Source organism: Acipenser ruthenus, chromosome 19 (assembly GCF_902713425.1).
Source record: "Acipenser ruthenus chromosome 19, fAciRut3.2 maternal haplotype, whole genome shotgun sequence".
Lineage (NCBI taxonomy): Eukaryota > Metazoa > Chordata > Actinopteri > Acipenseriformes > Acipenseridae > Acipenser > Acipenser ruthenus.
In genome coordinates this window covers 19,346,065-19,369,589 of record NC_081207.1, presented here as the reverse complement: position 1 = coordinate 19,369,589, position 23,525 = coordinate 19,346,065, and the positions used below count along the sequence as shown (strand labels likewise).

The following is a 23,525-nucleotide window of genomic DNA, read 5'->3' as shown; positions in this document are numbered from 1 at the left end:
GGGTTTCCAGTTGTGCTGTCCAAGCTCTTTTGAAGAAGCACAAAGAAACGGGCAACGTTGAGGACCGTAGACGCAGTGGTCGGCCAAGGAAACTTACTGCAGCAGATGAAAGACACATCATGCTTACTTTCCTTCGCAATCGGAAGATGTCCAGCAGTGCCATCAGCTCAGAATTGGCAGAAAACAGTGGGACCCTGGTACACCCATCTACTGTCCGGAGAAGTCTGGTCAGAAGTGGCCTTCATGGAAGACTTGCGGCCAAAAAGCCATACCTCCGACGTGGAAACAAGGCCAAGCGACTCAACTATGCACGAAAACACAGGAACTGGGGTGCAGAAAAATGGCAGCAGGTGCTCTGGACTGATGAGTCAAAATTTGAAATATTTGGCTGTAGCAGAAGGCAGTTTGTTCGCCGAAGGGCTGGAGAGCGGTACTCGAATGAGTGTCTGCAGGCAACAGTGAAGCATGGTGGAGGTTCCTTGCAAGTTTAGGGCTGCATTTCTGCAAATGGAGTTGGGGATTTGGTCAGAATTAATGGTCTCCTCAATGCTTAGAAGTACAGGCAGATACTTATCCATCATGCAATACCATCAGGGAGGCATCTGATTGGCCCCAAATTTATTCTGCAGCATGACAACGATCCCAAACATACAGCGAAAGTCATTAAGAACTATCTTCAGCGTAAAGAACAAGGAGTCCTGGAAGTGATGGTATGGCCCCCACAGAGCCCTGATCTCAACATCATCGAGTCTGTCTGGGATTACATGAAGAGAGAGAAGCAACTGAGGCTGCCTAAATCCACAGAAGAATTGTGGTTAGTTCTCCAAGATGTTTGGGCCAACCTATCTGCCGAGTACCTTCAAAAACTGTGTGCAAGTGTACCTAGAAGAATTGATGCTGTTTTGAAGGCAAAGGGTGGTCACACCAAATATTGGTTTGATGTAGATTTTTCTTCTGTTCACTCACTTTGCATTTTGTTAATTGATAAATATAAACTATTAACATGTCTATTTTTGAAAGCATTCTTACTTTACAGCATTTTTTCACACCGGCCTAAAACTTTTGCACAGTACTGTATATATATATATATTTTTAAAGAAACTTGTGTATATGGCATTAAAAATCGTTGCTATGTTTTGAGGTGGTTATATACTACAAAAAGTTATTTTTTAAATTTTATTGTAAACGTACCAATAAAGTTGTTTACATTTGTTGTGTTTGACAAGAGCCAGTGCATTGTTTGTTTCTACCAAACAGACATCTAAAACCAATTCAATAAAAAACAGCAAATGAGCACCCAGAGTAAAATATGGTCAATTTCTTACTTCAATCCTGTCGCCTCTTAAAAGACAATGCTCCAATCATTAAAGCTGCAGGTATAACCAATTTTTAGTCATTCTTTATTTGGTCCATAAGAGGTACAGTATAGTCTTGTGTTTTACAAAAATGTCAAATATAAATAATGCACTGTAACAACACACACACAAAAAAACAACCACGGCCTGCATCATTATAACCCAGTCGTATACCTGTATACTGAAAAATACACTTGCTTTAAAAAAAAAAAAAAAAAAAAAAAATTTACAGAAATGTATACGGTGCTGTTGACTGATTCAAAATGACAGAGCACGTGTTTCAACCACAGATTTTAAACGAAATTCCCTCTTTACACTGAATAGAAGGTATAAAAATGTTCAGCCATGGTGCACAAGTACAGCTGTCAGCCCTTCACATCACTAAAGTAAATATATTTTTTACTCAAATTATTTCATATTTTTAATTAAAATACGAAATAACCAAGGCTGTAAAATCCCAAACTTTACCATCCTTTTTATTGTGATGAAAATATTTGGGTTATTTGCTTTTTTTATGTATTTATTTTTAAATCCAGCAGTTAAAATAGCTGCTTCCTGGTACCTAATCACTTCCTGTGACATGGGTCAGTCTGCCCACTGGAGTGGAATTTACCTACATCACAGGAAGTGATTAGGTAACAGTAAGCCACAGCAGATTTATTTATAAAAAGTTGCCTTTGAATTACCTGCATATCCTGAATTACAAAACAAGAAAAGGAAGCCCTGTGCTCATGGTTTTAGTGCCAAGAAGGCCAAATATGTGTGTGTTTTATTTATTTATTTTTTAACAGCCATGGTTATCAGTTCTTTAGGACAGGGCTTTTTCAATGAAGTACTCGAGTTACATTGGCACAAAGAAACTTTCCTCTCAATATACCATATTCCTTCAAATTTCTTCTCAAATATTCTGCGTCTTAAATTTGAGTACAGTATAGTAACACGTGTATTAAAATAGCCAACAAAAGACATGACTACCAGAGTACACAAACACCAATGTGACTGACTGCCGAGAAAAGGAGAAAAACAGGTGTGGTTAATCACGACTGGAAATGAGAAGCAGCACATAAATGTAATGCTCTGTGTGACGGCAGACGGCTGCAAACTGCCTCCATATGGGTAATTGACTTTGTAAATGTATATTTATTTGAGGTTTTATTTTTTCATCAAATTGAAGGTCTTCAAATCGAGGGCGTCAAATTCAAAGGAATATGGTGGTACATAGTCATTCAAAGGTGATTTTCCAATTAACAACAGACTTCATATTTCTTCTAAAAACAGAATTGTGCACCAAATACTTGCCAGCTGTAAAAGCACACATTTTGAAGAGTAAACCGTTCCATTCACTCACCCCATGACTTAAAGACCTGCAAATAGCTTTTCTTTGACAAAAATATAAACATGGCTAAACACCCTTTGGCTTTTGTAACACGTCCATTACTTGGTTGCTGCCTTGCACTGCTGCCAATTTATTTTCAAAACATGAGTGCACATTTTCTGATATTTTTTAAACCACCTGCTATAGGTTATTAATAAACTGGGGCATTTTTCTGTGATAAAAAACATTTAATAAATGTAAACGGAGGGAAAGGGCAACATGTTTGTTAAAATATAACTGCCAACTATATGTACATGTTGTATAATTATACAAACAGACATTCCAAATGATATTTTCTGTGAATATGCGAGTTACTGCTTTGGTTTCATATTTTGGCCAATGTGCCGGTGTTCTAGTATCAAGCTGAAATTCACAGAAGCTCACATATGTCTGACTACAAATGCTCGACATGGGGGCAAAGATGTTTTGACATTAACTATACTACTGGATGGCAGGTTGTTCAAATAAATGTGATAAAAAAAGAAAGACCACACAAAGCCTTCTACTTGAGTTTCTAATAGTCTCTAACCTCTTCCACTACCAGTCCTGCATATCAGCAAATACATACGCACATGTACCAATTTGCACATTTACGGTACACAACAGTAGCAAGGCTGTTAGAAAAGTGAAGGGGTGTTTGTTAACATTAACAGCTTTCTTCTGACATTTGTACACACGGCCCAATTATAGACATAACGCAATTCGCGAGGCAGTTTAGTCCAGCGCGATGATGTCATCATCTTCTTCCTGCGCAGCCGGCGGGTCTGTGCGCATCCTTTTGGTTGGGACGCTCTCATCCCCCTCCTCCAGCTTCCTCTTGGGGTTGGGGCCCTTCATGTTGACGTCGGTGCTGCTGGAGGACGGTTCTTCATCAGAGTCCACAATCAACACGTCATCCTGATCTTGAGCTGGAAACAGAGACCCCAGAGTAACAGATGAGCAATGCGTAACAGTTGAAGCCACAGCCCTTGTCTTTTACACTGCCTCCCAATGTACAAATGAAGGTTGACTAAGGTTTAAAACAAAGCTAAAAGTGTGACAGTCAACAATCGTACATACAGACTCCTACACTTTATCCCTATTCCATAACTTCACAACACAAACTTGGTCAAGCAGACAAACGTTTCAGTGAATGCCTTTAAATCAGTGATTTTGTATTTCTCTCAGCGTGTTTTAAACAGTCAAAACACAGTAAGTAGTATAACCCAGGATCTAGTCATCAGTGAGATGAAACAGCCTGCAGTCACCTTTCGAAGTGGATGGCTGTGCACCATCATCGCTGCCATTGGTGATGCTCTTAGCAGGCTCCTCTGTAGTCTTCTCTATGGGCTTATCAGGGGTGTCCCCAACCACCTCAAACTCAACATCCTTCCCCAGGTCCTCGCTGGAGAAACAAAGAGGGAAGAAACAGTCAACACCATTTTCACTGAGAATATAGCAAATGAACACAGTAACATGGCTGAAAACACGCACTAGTCTTGCACTTGGGCCTGCATTTCAGAACTAGTCTAGATACTGTATTTATTATTATTGAAATGACTATCTTCCAGCAATCAGGCAACATCTACTCTGGACTGATTGAACTTCCATGTCTCACCCGAGTTTGTAGATTTACCATAAGGAGTTCATGCAGCTACTGTATCAGGGAGGAACAGATTATTTAACATGTGTCTGAATGCACAACCCATTTCAATAAAAAAAAACTCAGGGTAGCTAGGATTTGGGTGACGACTATCTTAATGAGAACAACTACAGGACATTGACTCAGTGGCGATACTATACTATACATTTTACAGTGGCGATCCATACTATACATAGAATGTACAACGGGGAAAATACAAGCTCAAAAATAGCAGGGATTTCAATCTATTAACTTGCGTGATTAATTCATATAAAATCAATAACTGACAAAGCTTTTAAACCAGAACATCCACTGTTCAAGACAGCATTTATTAACAACACAATTTTGACAGCGCTACAGCGAGTGAAAGAACAAAGGTCCCAATAATGCTCTTACCAGTGAAGGACGTTTACCAAGAGAGTATAATCTTGCAAGAAATCGTCAGCCTGCAGCCGACTTCCATGTCGGATTCCAAATTCAGAAAGACACTTGGAATTGTTTCCTGGGAAAAGACAAACAAAACCGTGAAGCTTGTTGTAACGTAAATGTATTCACATAAGAGTGCCATAAATACATAATGAAAGTTACATGGGGCAGGATCTCATTCACATTAAATGGAGACAAAATATTTGAAATGCATTAATATTCAAGCGATTAGATAAACCTACAACCTAATCCAGTGGATCTAAACACTGTTTAGATTGTTGAAATATGCTTGTTTAGTAAAAGGTAATGAAAAATCAGGGGCTAAAGCAAGATTTTACCGTACTTCTGCTGTATACATTGTATTAATTAGTCACCTGGTGCGGACAGATAGCCACTCTAGAATTTGGAATTTTTTTTTTTTTACTGTAATATAACTCCTTTAGAAACTTGCTATATAAAACTGGTTTTAAATTAGGGTTCTGGAACTTCGTTGTCGCCGACTTCCTACCAAGTTTCAGGTTTTGTGAAAAGGTATTAAGGTGAACGACAGACATACAAAGACAGAGGTGAATAATGGACAATTCTTGATTCATAAAAACTACACATCACACATGAAGGGTTAATCAAGTGAAATGTAATCCTCATTTTAACCTTTTCATTTGGGTGGTATAAATCTGGCTAAAAACTCAATATCAATGTATTTCCTGACTTGAATAAAACAAATTCTACAGCCGTAAGGAAAATATCGCTTTACCTTCTGTTTCTCCTTCTTCTGAAGAAATCAGAATAGTCCCTTTACCATCCTCGATCTGAACGTCTGGAGCCACCATGCCAAATTTCTCTTTCAAAATCTGAAATTCATTTTTGGTACACAAAAGATAAATGCATTTTAATTCGGTATAGAAATGCTGGTTTCATTATTAGAATTATGATAGAAAAAGCACTAGCACTAGCACTGGCAGGCGTGCTTTGGCAAAGCACTGCTTGAAATGTAACATTCTGTAAATGGCCAAGCACAGATTAACGACATACATCACATTTTTAAAAGCTTGTTTTTGTTCTCTGCACTGAAGCTAGTATGTGGCAACATAAATCACCCATCACTGTTGTAATTACACAATTAAAACCACTGCAAATAAGTACAAAAATCACCAAGACCTATATCCTACACTCAATAACTTGAGGGCAAGAAAGTCCTTTGCAAATTTAATCCTATTTGGATAAGGGATTTGTTTTTATTTTTTTATTTAAAAGAGAATTGTAAAATGACTCCTGCTTCCACCAATTTATCCCTGTAGCCAGGTACATTAAAATGGCAGTCAAATGGATTTTAAAACATTATCTACATCTATCCTTCTAGTAGCACCAATAGCTCTAGTAAGGTTAGTAGTTCATAGAGTTTACAATCCTAACTGCTCAAGGGTAAAAGCCCGCTCACCTTGTCCTGCAAGCTCAGCACTAGTGTTTGGTGCACATTCAGCTTGACCGTCACCTCCGGTCGGCTGGCACATACGTAACAGTTGGCATTGGGAGGGTCCAGCGCACACGGCACCAAGAGCTTCTTCCTTGGGTTTGGCTGCTTGTTCAAAAAGATCTAGGCAAATAAAAACAAATGTTAAGGCTAAATGTTAAACATATCCAAGTATCTATTTTATCTGAATAATGTATCCGTTTTATGCATTAAAACACATTTCTTAATGTAGGGATACATTGTTATATTTTCATACGTGTACACTGAAATTGCTAAACTGTTATAACTTTTGAGTAGTTGGAGATACTTACTGTTTTACACTGTTCAATATTCCCTGATAAAATCTTCAGACCCTCCAGTACAATCAATCCTGCGATTACTGCATTAGTGGTAGCAATTGCTGGTATAATATTCCCTGCCATGGCTAGAGAAAAACAGAGATGAATCCATTAGTACTAAAAACACTGCCAAATGTCAAAGAAGAATGAACTGCAATTACAGCTTTTAATGCTGTACTATATGGGGGGGGGGAAATGGTCCTGCAACAGATAATTTATCACAGACACATGCAAATGTTGACTTTTGAGGCTGGCTTGTAAACACAGTACTGCAATGCTAACACTATCAATAATTCCTCAGATCTTGCCTGTTCAAAACTGCACATTAGATCTGTATAGTTATTGGAAGTGTGTGACAGGTAAGATTTACGCTAGTATTTTGCGAGCTACAAGCACTTTCACCCTTTCAGTCCTGGCAGGACCTCAAGGATCCACCTGATCTTAGCGCTGTATGCAGGGTTCATACAGGACATGGTAAATAAAATTCAAGGACTTTTTCAAGGACCAAAATTTAGTTTTCAAGGACATCATTGGTTGATTTTAATTAAACAAATATTCCATCCATGTACCAAATGCATTGAAAACGAAGTATTATGTAATATGTAAAATGTAATAGCTTTTAATTACCTAATTAATTTTCTTTGATCATTTCTTTTGTAATGCCTTATACATTACGTAAGAAAGGATCAAAGATCATACTGTGTGAAATGCTTTAAAAAAAAAAAAGTTTAATCCTTCAGTTTCGGCGAATTCAACACTCAGGGGGTGTAGAATTTGCCTTAAAAAAAAGAGTAGGGATGAGCCGTTTACTCAGACGGGTGAGATTACTGTAGTATTTTTTAAAAGTAGGTAGTTAGATTATGTTTAAAATTCAATGGTAGTCAAACACTAAGAAATCAAAAGCAGTTAATAAATGCTTGGTAAAATACAACTTACCACATTAATTGATTTAAAAATGTCAAAAGGGTGAAATGCAGTTCAAAGTAGCTGTCTATTGTATTGTCATTTCAAACACTTTCACAAAATAAACATTTAACTTTAAAGATGTAGCATCCAGTGCCAAACATCTGACATCGGAACAAAAGCGTTTTTTTTAATGGTTGTAAACCAAGCACTCGGTCTATGATTTATTTTTTTTTGTTGTATTTTGCTCATCACGTCTCCTAACTCCGCTTTCTTTCAGAGATTTTCTGAAACTTAATTTGAGGATCCATTCTCGTGGTTTTGATGATTTTTCTGCATCTTCTGTTTCCTCCTGCAGATGCTCAATGTCTTTATACAGCCTCCTCTTCATTCAGCTCCATAATTTCTTGCTCATGTGGCCTTTTCTTTGCTTGTTTTTTGCTCTCTTGTTGGGCTAAGTACTGCTTGTATTCCTGCCTAGCAGATTTGCAATAAGAAATCATGTTTGGGGTAATCTTAATCTTTTCTACCCCTCAAACTTTTGTGACTGCATCCTGGATTAGCCTCAGAGATATAAGTGACCTCCTTTTTGTTAATGACAGTAAGATTTGAATTAACTGAAAAACCTCTTTCGACTCTGGCCTGCCCATGGGAAAGTACAAGCACCAGTTTGATAATGTACCAGTTGATATTTTATATATCTATCTATCTATATAGACACACACACTCTCTCTCTTTTCCTTCAAGATATTCAGCAAAAAGGTATCGAATGCCACTTTCCCACCAGGATGATCGTCATAGTCAAGGAGTGGATATGCTGGTTGGTGACTTCGTCTTGCACGCTTTAACCCAACAAAGTATGACAACATCCCTTTTAGTCTCTTGTACTGAAATCTATGTCATTTAGCTAGGTCTTATGTAAAAAGAAGTAAAAAATAAAATAATTTTGCAAATATCACAGTAGATACCAGTTTCACATTTAGTTCTTCAGGAGGTTGAGAGAACAACTTTGATTAATTAGAAATACGTGGTCATTTTAATTGGTTTTAAATTTGTGCTTTTCTTTGTTATAGTTATGCTTAGAACTTGATTTATTGTGCTTTTAAAAACATTTACAGAATGTTTACTTTGAACTATACAAGTAATTAAATAAATAAACTTAATCATATGGACAACCCAGTCAGAAAATTAAAACGGCGACAGCCAGATGAATATGTTTAAAAAAAAAAACAAAAAAAACACACACATCACACCACACGCCTTTTAACCCTTTGCAGACGGCCCATTATAACATCAGTTGAATTTCAGAATTTAAAAAGACAGGGACTGTCCAAATTCAATAAAGTTGGCATAATTCAATAAGGATTTTGTCTGTGAACTATCTTGAATAGGCTTAATATATCAGTCTGTACGACAGACATAAATAAATCGCATCGTTATAATAACGCTTAATAGTACTATGAAATAATTAATATAATAAAATACAGTTATCAGAATGCAATAAAGAGTTTGTCTGTGTGAACTTAAGTAGTGAAAAGCTTGAGTTTAGGTGTGTTGCTGATTGCCAATCGTTTTAACTGTGTGTGTGTTTATGTTGACAGATACTTTATTAAAGCTACAGACGGTTTAGTGAAAAAAATGTTTTAAATCACACATTTAATATGACCATGAAATTAATTAATAATGACAAAAATACATTTGTTATTATCTAGCATTACCATTAGCATTATTATAAAACATAGTATAAATTACTACTGTTTACAAAGACGTGGTGAACTCACACCCCGAGTTTAAAAAAAATACAAGTTTAAGCACACAAAACTTATCGTTAAACATTGTAGAATACATTTTAAAACACAGAAAATACATGTCAATTTTTTTATATATTATTTCTAAACGCTGGTGCTTCAAGTAACGGTCCAGGCTGGATCCAACCAGCACCGTAATATTTATTTTAATATCACTGATTTATATTGCATTAAAAAAAATTCAAGGGTCATAACAAAATATTAAGATAAAATGAATAAATTAATAATTTATGATTTATTTTTTCCTACCACTTACGAAAAAGTCCTGCTGGATTCCTACAGGAAATCCTGTTAAATTTGCAGGAATTGTACCATATTTTAGATCATACAGACAGACATATATAATACGTGTGTCTGTCTAATACAACTGAAGGTTCTCAAACTCGGTTACACTAACAGGGCCTAAGAGAGTGCACTCGTCAGAGTTTAGTGATGTATGTTGGCGTTCGCCTCAATTAATCAAATCAGCAACTTAAGCACTGGCTTTTTTGTCAACGCACGTGCTATAGTGAAAAAAGGTAATGGGGGAGAAAAAAAATCAGGTTACAGTATTTCACCTTCCTCTCCCTACCCGTAGTTTTAATATGAGAAGTCTAGCAAGAAAAGTTTCATATCCACCCCAGTGTCTTCCCCTGTCCGAGGGTCAGTTAAAAAAAAAAAAAGGAAATGAAAAACTTACCATTTCAGCCTCAGGCCCATGTGAGTTGCTGTTACTTGCTGAGTCTTTGGAAGTCGTTGAAAATTATTCCAATATCAAACTTTTTGCATCGTTGATCATTAGAGCTTGACGTTTCGCAGACTTCATGTGGCTCTTGAGTGCTGACTCCCATATTTCTAATACCAAAATCTTTCATGCATTTTTTGCAGCGCGCACGGTTAATATTCTTTGAGTCTGGCAACAGCCAGTCGGCATACAAATTTATGTCCTGCCACGCAGGATTGTAGTCACATTTTCCTGGCTTACTTTGTGTTTTCACAGTAAAAACAATGCAGAAAAAAAGACAATGGTCATCGGGTAAAAACAAAACACCTATCACGGTCCATAAACAAGTTGGTGTAATATGTACAAACATTTTAGCACTCTTTTACAGACGGGTCTATTATATGGAAAAGGGGGGTGTTTATAACCAAGTCTTTAATAATCACATTGAATGTCTACTCATGCAGCCATTTCATTATATTTTACATGAATACACTGCACGTGTAGATTACTGGAGAAATCTGCAATTATAGTGATCAAAATTACCAGCTGCTGGGAAAATACGTTCTCCGCAGTGAACACCCCCACTGCAGGAAATGCAACAACGTAGTCTGCTGTTATCGACATCAATAGCGATTCTATATAGGACGTGCGAATAATAACTGAAGTCAAATTTATAATTTATATACATTTAGAATGGAAGTAGCCAGTAATAATTTGGGGAATGATCACCGCGCCACCCCCCCCGGATTTCTCAGCAAATCGTTGATTTCCAGTACTTGAATTTCATTAAGTGAAATTCAAACATTTTCCAGGACTTTAAGGACCTGTGCGAAACTTGTGTGTTAACATACGCCGTCGGAAATCACGCTGGAACCTCGCGGGACTGCCAGGTCCCAGTCTGAGGCAATGTATAAATATATGCAATTAAGCATACATGTTCTCATTCCTTCTTCAGCGCGACAAATTCAGGGACTGAAAGGGTTAAACTCGCAATTAGGAAAGTCATTTGAAGTAAACCTTACCGAAAATACTTCCAAAAAGCTTGGAAACCAGTTACAAATGCATAAAATAGTCTAGCACTTTAAAGTATCAACGTCTAAAACACCAAGACATTCTATTAGATGGGGCAAGTGATGTGCAGAATGCACTGCTTCCCAACATCGCTTCCTCGCTTCTGTACAGCAGAGCACTCACACTTCACATCAAAGCGACTCTTCATGTTCATGCTGAAGATGTGCATGCGCAGGTTGGATGCTGACGTCACAAAGTCCATCGCAGGAGGGTCATCCTGTGAGCAGCAATCAGAGAGACACACTTTACTGTTCTGAAAAAACTTGGGAAAGTAAACTGGCAAACAAACAAAAAAACCTAAACTGTTAATTCTAAGGGAACTATAGTTTCAATCCAACCGCCAAGAACGTGTGACGTAACTTCGGCTTACTATCAGAAAATAAACTGAATTTTACATAAAATGCTTTTGTAAAATACATTTAAAAATCTCAGAATGCTAAATGTTTACAATTGTCAAATATAGGTGTTATCTGTGTTTACATAATGGTAACGTACAGTGTGTAATCAATATATCTTCAATGTACAATTAAATGTTGTACACATACAGACACACAAATACATGTTGCATGATTTAAAAAAAAATTTAATGGAAGGTTTTGCATTATAGCTCTCCTGATTGATAAACATTCCCATTACAAAGTAAAAATGTTTAGTAAATGAATTGGAAACCAACAACCCTACTCAACACTCACCTTGTCCCACACAAGCTCTGCTCCGTCTCCCTTCTCACACAGCTGGGCTCTCAGAGTCTCCACACTCCTGGCAAACAGCTGGGAGCAGCTCTTAATATCCAGCACCTGCTGGTCCTTCAGCCCTGCTGTGGAGGACTCCACCTGGAGATCACTGCTCTCCTCTGAGACAAAGAAAAGACATCAACCATACAACCAATCTCTCATTCACAAACTGTATTCTATAGATTTAATTAGAATAGAAGACATGTCAGAAACATAGATCCCTGCCATGGCTGTAAATCTCAAAATATAGACAACCAGATTCAGATAATCTCAATAAAATGATAATTAATATCCTTATCTAATGATCACATTAATGTCACTATAAAGTGAAATACATCTGTACAACTTATTTATGCACATCCGAGTCCCTGATAAAGAGCGTGGAAGTCAGCACTGGGTTTAAATTCACCAGCTGTCAACAAGGGAGGTTTCTTCCTTAAGTTGCAGTTTTGCTAGTAATCAAATACACAAGCATGGACGTCCGCAGGGGAAGGTTTAACTGGACAGTCAAAATCGCTCTTACTTATAAGTTACTGTATGCCTTATTTTGCTGTTACTTGAATTGATTTTATTGTATTTTCATATCTGCTCATCTGTATTATGATATTCTGTAACGTGATATTTTATAATGCAATTCTGTGTACTGCGATAACTTGTAACAATTTTAAGTCGCCCTGGACAAGGGCATCTGTTAATAAATAAATAAATAAATAAATAAATAATAATAAATCATGCTGTTTAAGTTTGTGTTTAAAACAGTTAGATTGGAGCAGTGTGTTTAACATGCACTGGTTACTGCACTGTCAGTAGTTTGTATTATAGTTTACACTTCCTGCTGTACTTGGTTGTGTTGGGGTTTTTTTTGCAAAGTATATTTATAATTGTTGAAGTACGTTCATAAAACACACTAGGACTGCTTTTTTCAGCTTTTCACGTTCCTGTGTTGTGAAAATAATTCTATAGAAGTGGAGACAGTAGCTAACGTGCATTCTTAAATTCCCCTTAAGCTGCATCCACACTGGAAGCAAGCGAATAACTTGCTTCAAGCGAAGTCACTGCAGTCAAATGGGAGTATCCACACCAGCAGCAAGATTTTTTTTTTTTTCATCGCGCGACTGGAATTAAACTGACCAATGAGAAGCAAGGTTAACACCCTTGACACACGTCAAACACACGCCTGAAAACAAGTTAATCATTTTATGTAGTACAAGTAGTCGTGGCTTGCATGTGGTGCATTTAGCATCACCGAAACATTTTCTTTCTGATAATGCAAGCTGCATAAAAATAGGTTTACTAATAAAGCAAAAATAAACCAGACCATACATGCAGTCTATATATCCAGCATTTAAATGAAAAAAAATTGCAGTTTTGCTGGCTTTTAAAAATGACACAAAAAACACTAAACCATGATCGGATGTGTCAGAGTCTTCAATAACGTTTACGATAAAGTAGAAAAAGAGACTGCAGAACGGCATCAGTAGTAATACAAGGTAAGTGATGGGCTCCCGAGTGGCGCATCTGGTAGAGGCACTCTGAGTGGAGTGCAGGATGCGCCCTATAGCCTGGAGGTTGCCGGTTCGAGTCCAGTCTATTCTATTGCCGACCGTAGACAGGGGCTCCCAGGGGGTGGTGCACAATTGGCGTCTGGTGTGGATTGACATTCGGCAACTTCGCTCGCATCCAGTGTAGATGCAGCTTTACTGTGCAGCACAGTCTGTGCTCTTGAATTAAATAAAGATAGACAAGTGTAAACGCTACCTGAAAATGATAAGGATCTCTGCTGCCATCCGGACCTACGCCGGCTTAAGACTGAGTTGTTAATGTAAATGATGTGTAATAATTATTATGTGATACAAAGCCACGTTACCCCAACTAGTTTTAAACACCTTGCCCCCACTAGAATTAATTCTGTGTACACACACGTACACAAGCTTACCTAGTTTTTGAACTTCATTCCAGTCCAAGGGGACAGGAGCTTTCCTTTTCTTCCAAAGCTTGTCCATAGTTAGCAAGTACTTGATGTCATCGTTAAAAAGCTATTTAAAAAAAAAAGGTTAAAGATGAAATAACAGCAGGAAAAAGGGCAAACAGTTCCATTAGAATATAATAATGTCTTGAAAGCTTTATTCTTCAGTTTGACTACATACATAGGATGTACTGTATAGTAATTAGTATGTATGTAATCTTACCACCATATATGCCGATATTAAAAATATAAGTTCTATCAGGCGTTTTCCTCTATACTGTTAGGGGCAGAAAAATGTACTGGTCAACAAAATGCTAAGCTATTCAATGACAGACACCAAGGAATTCCATTATAAAAGTGAGCAGGATAGAATGGATTGCTGGTACAGTACCTTGTTGAACAGCTTGACTGGGTCATAGCCAGTGGATTTAGCCCAGGTTTTTGTGGAGACTCGCTTGATGTCCCCATCTTCATTAGAAGCTCCTGCTCTGGCTGCCGTCTCTGCTGGCTCCCCTGTGAAACACACACAACTATTGGGTACTGTCACGGATTTGCCTTGTAACATGTCTTATAAAATGTGCCTACAGAAGATCGGTCTCATAAGACATTCCCCAATACATACAGTGCCTTGCAAAAGTATTCAGACCCCTGACCAATTCTCTCATATTACTGAATTACAAATGGTACATTGAAATTTCGTTCTGTTTGATATTTTATTTTAAAACACTGAAACTCAAAATCAATTATTGTAAGGTGACATTGGTTTTATGTTGGGAAATATTTTTAAGAAAAATAAAAAACTGAAATATCTTGCTTGCATAAGTATTCAACCCCTGTGCTGTGGAAGCTCCCAGTTTACACCGATGAAAGAAATTGCCCTAACAAGAACACAATTACCTTACCATTGGCCTCCACCTGTGAACCATTAAAGTTGCTGTCACATTTTATGGATAAAAACCCCACTGTTGAAGGATCATTGGTCAGGCTGTGAATCTGAAGGAAAATGAAGACCAAAGAGCTTTCTACAGTTAGAGATAAAGTAATACAAATGCATAGATTAGGGAAAGGGTACAAAATAACATCCAAGTGTTTGGATATCCCAGTGAGCACAGTTGGATCAATAATCAGGAAGTGGAAGCTGCATCACACCACCCAGGCACTGCCAAGAAAAGGCCGTCCCTCAAAACTCAGCGCTCAAACAAGGAGACGACTTGTGAGAGAAGCCACAGAGAGGTCAACAATCACTTTGAAGGAGCTACAGAGTTCAGTGGCTTGGAGTGGAGTAATGGTGCACCAGTCAACCATATCAAGAGCTCTGCATAACACTGGCCGGTATGGGAGGGTGGAAAGAAAGAAACCGTTCCTCAAAAAGTACCATCTGAAAGCACGTCTGGAGTTTGCCAGAAAGCATGAGTGTGACCCAGCTGGGTGACTGGGTCCGACATCATTATAGCAACGCAATAAACGGGTGTCTAGTCGTTTTTTCGCCAGAAAAAGCCGAGAAAACCATTCAATTGCCGAGTGGGAGCGACAGGAGCTGAGACAAGTCGAAAAAAAAAAAAAGGCGTATCTCATGAATAGTCATACATGGTATCAGGTATCAGATAACGGGGGCGGTCGTAAGTAAACAAGTTGGCTGACTGAATCAGCGCACAGAAAACATGGACATTTGCAGAGCTTTTTTGAGATGTTATAGTAATAAAATAATGACTTGGATCGCATTATTGAGGAGTTTGGTGATAAAACGAGTGATCCGGAGATGATCGATCGGTATGTACGACTATTGTTATTATTATTTACTTCTTACATAGGTGAACGCTATAGCAAACGAAAGGGTGGGGCGGGGCTGGAGATGCCTAGTGAGTGCTTTGTTGATATGCAGGGCCATTTAAACCCGTTTGACTGTGAAAAAAAATACTTTTAAACAGCGCGTCTAAAATTAACTGCGCGTGTGAAAATTAATTAGACCTGACGTGCCTGACGCGCAATTAATAAATGGACCGCAAAGGGTTAAAATTGAAGGAAGAATGGATGGAGCAAAATACAGGGAAATACTGCAAGAGAACCTGCTTCAGTCTGCTAAAAAACTGAAGCTTGAGAGGAAATTCACCTTTCAGCAGGACAATGATCCCAAGCACAAGGCCAAAGCAATATTGGAGTGGCTCAAGAACAAAAAGGTGAATGTCCTACAGTGGCCCAGTCAAAGTCCTGATCTCAATCCCATTGAGAATCTGTGGCACTATTTGAAAATTGTGGTCCACAAGCATCGTCCAACCAACCTGAACAACCTGGAACAAACCTGCTAAGAAGAATGGGCCAAAATCACTCCGACACTATGTGAAAAGCTGGTACATACTTACCCTAAAAGACTTAAAGCTGTTATTGCAGTGAAAGGTGGCTCTACCAAATATTAATGTGGGGGGGTTGAGTACTTATGCAAGCAAGATATTTCAGTTTTTTATTTTTTTCTTAAATATTCCCCAACATAAAACCAATGTCACCTTACAATAATTGATTTTGAGTTTCAGTGTTTTAAAATAAAATATCAAACAGAACGAAATTTCAATGTACCATTTGTGATTCAGTAATATCAGAGAATTGGTCAGGGGCCTGAATACTTTTGCAAGGCACTGTATCTTCAATTACTGGACCTTTCCTTGTGAAACTCTCATTGCCCTGTCTTGGCCTTTTCAACACAAGTATATGCCGTATGTTGCATTTTTAGCAATTTTTGTCAGATTTGTATTGTAAACATGTGATGTAGAGGTCAATATATACCGTTACGTTTTTTTTTATTATTATTTTAAATGAAACTTACAGGCAGCTTCAGGGTCTGCTGTGTCAGGGGAGACTTCCTGATCAGCATCCTCCTCTCCAAAGAGTTGGCTGGAAGAATAAAGAACATAAAAAAAATGTAAAAAAAGTAACAAACCTGACAATATTTTACATGGATTTTCTCCCCAATTTAGAATGTCTAAATACATTCCCTCACAGCAGCAATTCCCCACACAGCTCAGGACAACTGAAGGTTCAAAGGGAGTCCTCCAATCCAACGAACAACTACCTCTTTTTCACCCAGGAACTGAAGAGTGAGCAACCGGCTTCTGAAGGACAAAGGCCAGCCCTGCAGGTGTCTGCCCGAGCTCACTAGGCACCTGGCAAGAAGGGTCCACTGCAGGCCAATGAAGAGATACAGGGTCTATTGGTTATACCGCCATAACCTATGGGAGAACCAGAGCCAATACAACACTCCCTCGAATCCCTACCGAAGACTGGCGACTTCGCATAGCCAGGACGCTCCCCTGACTGTATGACTCACCCTGCTGTGCTTTTACCAGGTGAGGACCCCTGAAATTAGCTCTTTTGTTTATATACCAAACAGTTCTACTAAATGTGGATTCTATAAACCTTTCTATGTATGTGTAGTTATAGATATAGATAGACAGATAGATAGATAGATAGATAGATAGATAGATAGATAGAGAGAATCATAGCACAATTGTAGTACAGTATTTCATGTGAGATTTCGGTTTGTCACAAAAAATGTCAGTTTTTCATTAAGAACATGGAAAACTAAAATGTGTTAATGCAACATGATTCAACAGGTTTCATTCAACTTTATGATGCAAAAGGTTGAAAGAAATGCAATAGTTAAAAGATGCCATTTGGAAAGATCTCCTAGCGTTTTAGAACTACACTAAGTGTTTCTATTTTGAACCAATGATAATTGGATCATATGCTACAGTAGGCTTTTCACTCCAGCCCCCACACTGACTTTCAAACACACTGCTTTAAGAAAAGGACTAGCTGTAATCGTTTCTTGAAGCAATTATCATTCTTGTGTTATTATTAGAAATAGTACACTGTGTTTTAGAACAGAAAGTCAAAGCACCAAAAACACAGTATTGTGCAACAAGACACTGTGTTTACATATAACCCTGCAGGAGCACAAAGACCAAACGATCGCTGTGGGTCACCAGACAAGATAGGCAATATGGCACTTCCAGGATTTAAACCAGCAAGATCCTGATCATAACTCATTTTTGCATAGTAGTGCTTTCAATGGATAAGCCACTGCTGACCCATACCAAATTATGTTTTTCAGCTTGTATTTACAAGCACCAAATAAGATAGTTAAGAACCCATGTACTTCTCATACACAAGTGAGATTTTGGTCAGAAGTTTAATAGAACATTTTGGGATATAACTTAATTCTGCTATTGATTCCCTCCAGATTGCCTGTGGAGCTCCTTACTTGTACAGATACTTGGCCCACACAATGCAGTGGATGGGCTCCGACGGGGTGTTGCGGATGGTACAGCCTGGGAAAGTTTTCTGTGTTGGTTTTGGTTGGCACTCGTAACACTCTGTTACTCCCTGTGTGGCAAGAGAGAGAACTGTGAACTTGTTTCAGGGCAGGTTGCTTCTCATACAGTCAAACCAGAACTACCCTCTCTCCAGGGGGACTACATCTTTGCTGCTGCTTATTGAAGATCCCTTTGCCATTCATCAAGTGGTCCAATACTTACCAACCAGGAATAATGTTTTGCCTCCCAATTACAAGCAAATGACAGAGGCACCTAAAATAAGCAGCCACAAATGTTCAGTGTCTTTAGTGATCGTTGGTTTTTTGGGTTTCATTGTATTTATTTACTTTAAGTTTTTTTAAAAGTTACAAATAAAAACTGCCCTTGTTTTGTATTCTCAATTCATTCAGTAAACATTTTACACAGGAGGGTCATTCCAGCTGAAGTGGACCAATGGGGGTTATGCAAATAACTTATGTACATTTTTTATTTTTGTATGAAAGCTCTTTAAAATTATACTCATGTCATTTGTCTGTCATTCCCCACATGAAGAAAAATGTGATCAAATGGGCACTTCCTCACCCATCTCCATTTTATGTATTATTATTTGTTTATTTAGCAGACGTCTTTATCCAAGGCGACTTACAGAGACTAGGGTGTGTGAACTATGCATCAGCTACAGAGTCACTTACAACTACGTCTCACCCGAAAGACAGAGCACAAGGAGATTAAGTGACTTGCTCTGGGTCACACAATGAGTCAGTGGCTGAGGTGGGATTTGAACCGGGAACCTCCTGGTTACAAGCCTGTTTCTTTAACCACTGGACCACAGAGCCTCCTATCATCAATAACAAATCGAGGAAATAAGTTCTCATATTTTGGCCCACTAGTGCCGAAATGAGCCAACACGTCCGATTCCTACCCTCCCCCACCAATCCTTACTAACAATTATTTCCAGAGGTTTAAAAAATGGTTGCATGCAGATTGTGCTTTTACAATAAAAACTTCTCAACTTTCAAGCATGGCTGAAGGCAAGTGCAGTGAATGAGGGTAAAAATGATCCTCCCGGGTTTACCTTCTTGATGACAGCGACTTGCCCCAGGTAGCCAGCCGTCCCGCTCTCTATCAGGGGGATGTCAGCAGCCAGACACATCCTGTTCACATGGTTACGGGCAGCTGGAAGAGAAGCAACCGTTAATAAAGTACATAGAAAACGGGAACAACTCAAGGAGGCCGTATTTTGAAAACAAATTTAATGTAAATTTATGATGGAATAAAATAGGTCAGAGTTGACAAAAACTGCATTCCACTCTGAATCTTTTTGCACTTGCTTTAAAATGCGGTATAAAGTGTGGAGTCAGCCAGATACTCCACTTTTATGTTTTCTGTAAGAACCAAGTCAAGCTGACTAATGTTTCAGCCAGTGCTGCTTTCTGGATTTGTTGGATTGGTTTTAAAACCTGCATATACCTTCATAATGGTGGGGTATTGAAACATGCACAATTGCAGAAATAACTACCCCTCCCCCCCCCAAAAAAAAAACCACACACCCACTGGCTAATAAATGATATACGCATAATTAAAGTGCAAATTGATGTGATCTGTTGTGTTCAGCAATCACCCCTCTAGTTGAGACATTGGTTCAATGCTTTGAATTGTTTATCCTAAACCATTTGTAATTTACCAGAAACTTTTTCCAAATACTTGTTTTCCCTTATAACAAGGATGACATAACTTGGGGTACAAAAGGTTATATACAGTAGGGACCTGGCTAAAATGCACAATATGCTCTTATCTAGTGAAATCACTGAATTTGATCCAGCAGATATTTCAGTTTTGTAAACCGACTATACCTCGGTTATCCAAAGCATTCATGACGAGCATGAAGTTCCTGAAAAACTCCACGTTGTAATCTGGGCTGTAGAAAAAAAAAAGAAAAAAGTATAGACTACTACAAATGTACATTTCACAAGGCTACAGACAGACCAATACATCTCTGCATTTTTACTGTACAGCACAACAAATATTCTTCTGTACACAAACAAATTGTGCCTATAATTCACCTTGATGATATGAGGGTCGACAAAAAATAAATAAGTAGCACAGGAAACCATTTGCAGAACAATTATATTCAATAGCAGTTCAACAGCTTCATAACAAGTTGGCTCTCTCAAATTCCCTCTGGAAATGCATTCTGTCCCAGCCTGAGGGTTTGGTTTGATTCTTAAGGCTTTGTTGATGCAAACCGCTGAAAACTATCCTCAGAGTGAGCATAATGTTCTAAAACAGCTGTGCTTGAGATAACGTCAGGGTCGTGAAACACTCCAAATATTTAGAAATGTTCAGAAAAATCCCAGGGGAAGCCCATATCCCATACAATCTCACAATCTCAGCCAAGTAACACACATAGCTGGAAGACCATCCTTTTAACTCTGGAGACCTGGAATGAGCAACTACTGGTGCATCTGGCTTGGTTCAACTGCAGCTCAATAATTTGAAATAGAGAAGCACACATTAGAGTTTATCATAACTTAAATCAACCAACCAATAAAACCCAGGGAATGCATTGTCTAGTTGTCAAAACGCAATCGACACAAGAGCTTATCAGCAATGTCAGGGTGCAGCGGTCAAAATAGTCCCTTTTCTTTAATTTGTTTAACCCCCCCCAATTCAACAGGTTAAAAATGAAAGGGGCCCTTTTAGACTGCTGCACCCTGACACTACTAGCAAGCTGTTATGCACAGTAAACAGGGAAAACAGTTGCTTTATTGATTACTTATTAAATATACAGTAAATGGTTTTGAACCCTGGTTCTCAAGTAACCTCAATAGTTCAGGATTTTGTTTAAGCCAGAAAATGTGTTTTAACCATGCATTATTTACCACTGCACACAAAAACAGTTGCAATCTTTAAACAGTGTGCAGCTTCAGTGATTGCTCAAGAGTCTATGTCCAGCTCTAGACTGCAAGCCGAACCCGTTGAAACAATGGTTGGGGGTTCTTGTAGAACATGAAAATGAAAAATACTTAATGCTTCAGCATGAAACAAAACACCGATACTTACTTCATAACGCTATCATGGTAGGCTGTAATGTTGGCTTTGGGACAAAACTGTAAAACACTTTCCTTAGCAACCTGAAAAAAACAAAAACATACAATCAACTTGATTATCAATGTGCTATTGGCCATATTCACATATGTAGAATATGATTTAAATATTTACAAGGCTTTGCAATTGACATTCTGAGTGTGAGGTTTACATTCTCAGCGAAATTTTAAGTGTTCAATTACACCAATGTTGATGATGCATCAAATTAATAACTTAAGGGGTTCATTTAAAAGCTCTGCATGCTCTAGCAAGGTCAAACATAAACAATTAGTTTTTCCTTTTACAAAAATATAAATAAAAAAGGTTTGGTTAAATACTGTCCTCAATATCTATTTTCTGGTCAAGCAATTAAAAACACACAAACATGTGCTAATAATAGTTCTCTCTCTCACCTGTGCTTTTGACTTCCCAACATGTTTCTTCTGGAACAGAAACTGACGATTAAGGTTACTGACATCAATGATGTCAAGATCAATCTGGAAAGAATACAGAAAATTAAAAATGATTACCATAACTTCCATGACTGTTGTCCAATTACATTTGCCAAGGGCCAGATTATCACATGCTAATGTATGTTCTTAAGTGGCTACATATTATAACAAGTCATTAAAACTGTATATATAAAAAAAAAGGTACTTAATCTGTTTTAATAGACCCTGTTGTGGTTTAAATGTGTAGAATGCTTTGTCATTGACAGTGAGTGTGAGACCTACACACAAAACCTTATAGTTAACACTGGACATAAAATGCATTTTCATTGTTTTTATAGACATATAAAAATCACAGTTACAGCCTCCTAAATCTGCAATTGCCAAAGACTACATTAAACCCACTCATTAGTTATCAAACCAGTTTGTGTGTTAGTGCAAAAATACCCTAGGGGTAAGGGGTTTATATGTCTGGTAATTATCACCCAATTGTTAAAACATGATATCCACTCCATCAATCCAAGACTAATTGGTTGAATTATGTTATATACATTTTCTTAGTAGAATGTTATTCTGCATTCCGTGACTGTAGGTTATGGTCCATCCAAATACGTGCATTAAATGTGTAGTGTGTGCCCCACATTTTCTCTCAAAGTTTTGCATCACCCTATAAAATTAATTCATTTTGCTTAATTAAGTCGAATGAAACCTGCTGAAGAATGTTACATTAACATATTGAATTACATACTGCTTTGTAGTTTTCCATATACAGTACTTAACAAAAAACTGACATAACTAAAATATTGTACTACTTTGGCTTCCGGTAAACTTTTGCGATATGGTTTTGATTACATGATGTTAAATAAAATATCAAAATTATTATTATATATGTATTTTATGTCTCAATCCTAAAATGCTAGGTGATGCAAAACTTTTGGCCATAGCTGTACAGAGCTGGAGTCCTAAGGAATGTATAACTAGTGTTTAGTGAATGTAAACAAAGCAGACTGTCTTCGAGACTTCCTTTACTTGTCAGCGACATATTACATTTCCAAACTACACACATCTTTTTCTGAATTTTGTTGCATGCCATCGATTGAGCATTTTATATAAGTTTTTATTTCAAAACAAATAACGTAAGTGAGGACCTTTATTATCGAGTGTTTGTACCAGCAATGCGATAGACGGCGGGTAAATCTGACTTTAAATTCAAACAGTCTAGTGTAGAAAAGGGAGAAGACTGTGTTTTCAATCACAACCTGAATGGCCGTACTACTGAATTACTGCTTTGATTTTAAAATATATATTTTAAAAAATGTAATCCTATTTGTGTGTGTTTTTTTTACTATTCACATAATTAAAACATTTTGAAAGTACGAGTTACGATTCATCCTCGCGTATATTATTAATCATATAAATAAGCGGCAATCACAAAATAGCAAGTAGAATATGCGTTTACTAACTGCCTTAACGAAAGTTTTCATTCACTTAAATCACTTTCCTTCTCGCTGTGTTGGCCTGGCTGAATTCCTTTTCCCTCTTTTTTTGTTTCATAGTCAGTGAGAGACACAGAGGCCCGACGTGCAATGCGGTCAGTAGCGGGTACAGCAGGTATCCCCACTCACCACTTCGATGTTGGAGAATCCGGTAAGGACGAGATTTTTGAGAAGCTCACAACCGATTCCTCCGGCTCCTACCACCAAGACCCGACAGACGGAGATTGTCTCGGCTAGCTCTTTATGGAGGGATCCCACCAGCGCCATCATGGAGCGGCAACGGCAACAACAGTTTACTTGTTTCCTTTCACACAGAAACCGGACGGACTGACAAGGGCCATCAAAAATAATGAGATAAACCAACAGCGCCGAACGGGAGCTGCCTGGTAGTCCTATATCTCCATCTGTGGGCCTG

The 23,525-nt window shown here is 38.0% G+C and overlaps 1 protein-coding gene across 1 annotated transcript; it reads right to left on the bottom strand.

The window, feature by feature from the left end:
* Positions 1-1,383: 1,383 nt before the first annotated feature.
* LOC117424754 (SUMO-activating enzyme subunit 2-like) lies at positions 1,384-23,520 on the bottom strand. The gene is made up of 17 exons (XM_034041438.2): positions 23,240-23,520; positions 21,579-21,662; positions 21,142-21,212; positions 19,932-19,996; positions 19,154-19,254; positions 18,027-18,148; positions 16,590-16,657; positions 14,163-14,284; positions 13,742-13,841; positions 11,764-11,924; positions 11,195-11,288; positions 6,560-6,672; positions 6,216-6,371; positions 5,532-5,628; positions 4,748-4,853; positions 3,978-4,114; positions 1,384-3,638 (listed from the first exon to the last, which is right to left on the bottom strand). The coding sequence occupies exons 1-17, from the start codon at positions 23,378-23,380 to the stop codon at positions 3,445-3,447; spliced, it is 1,932 nt and encodes a 643-aa protein (XP_033897329.1). The 5' UTR covers positions 23,381-23,520; the 3' UTR covers positions 1,384-3,444.
* Between the last annotated feature and the right edge of the window lie 5 nt (positions 23,521-23,525).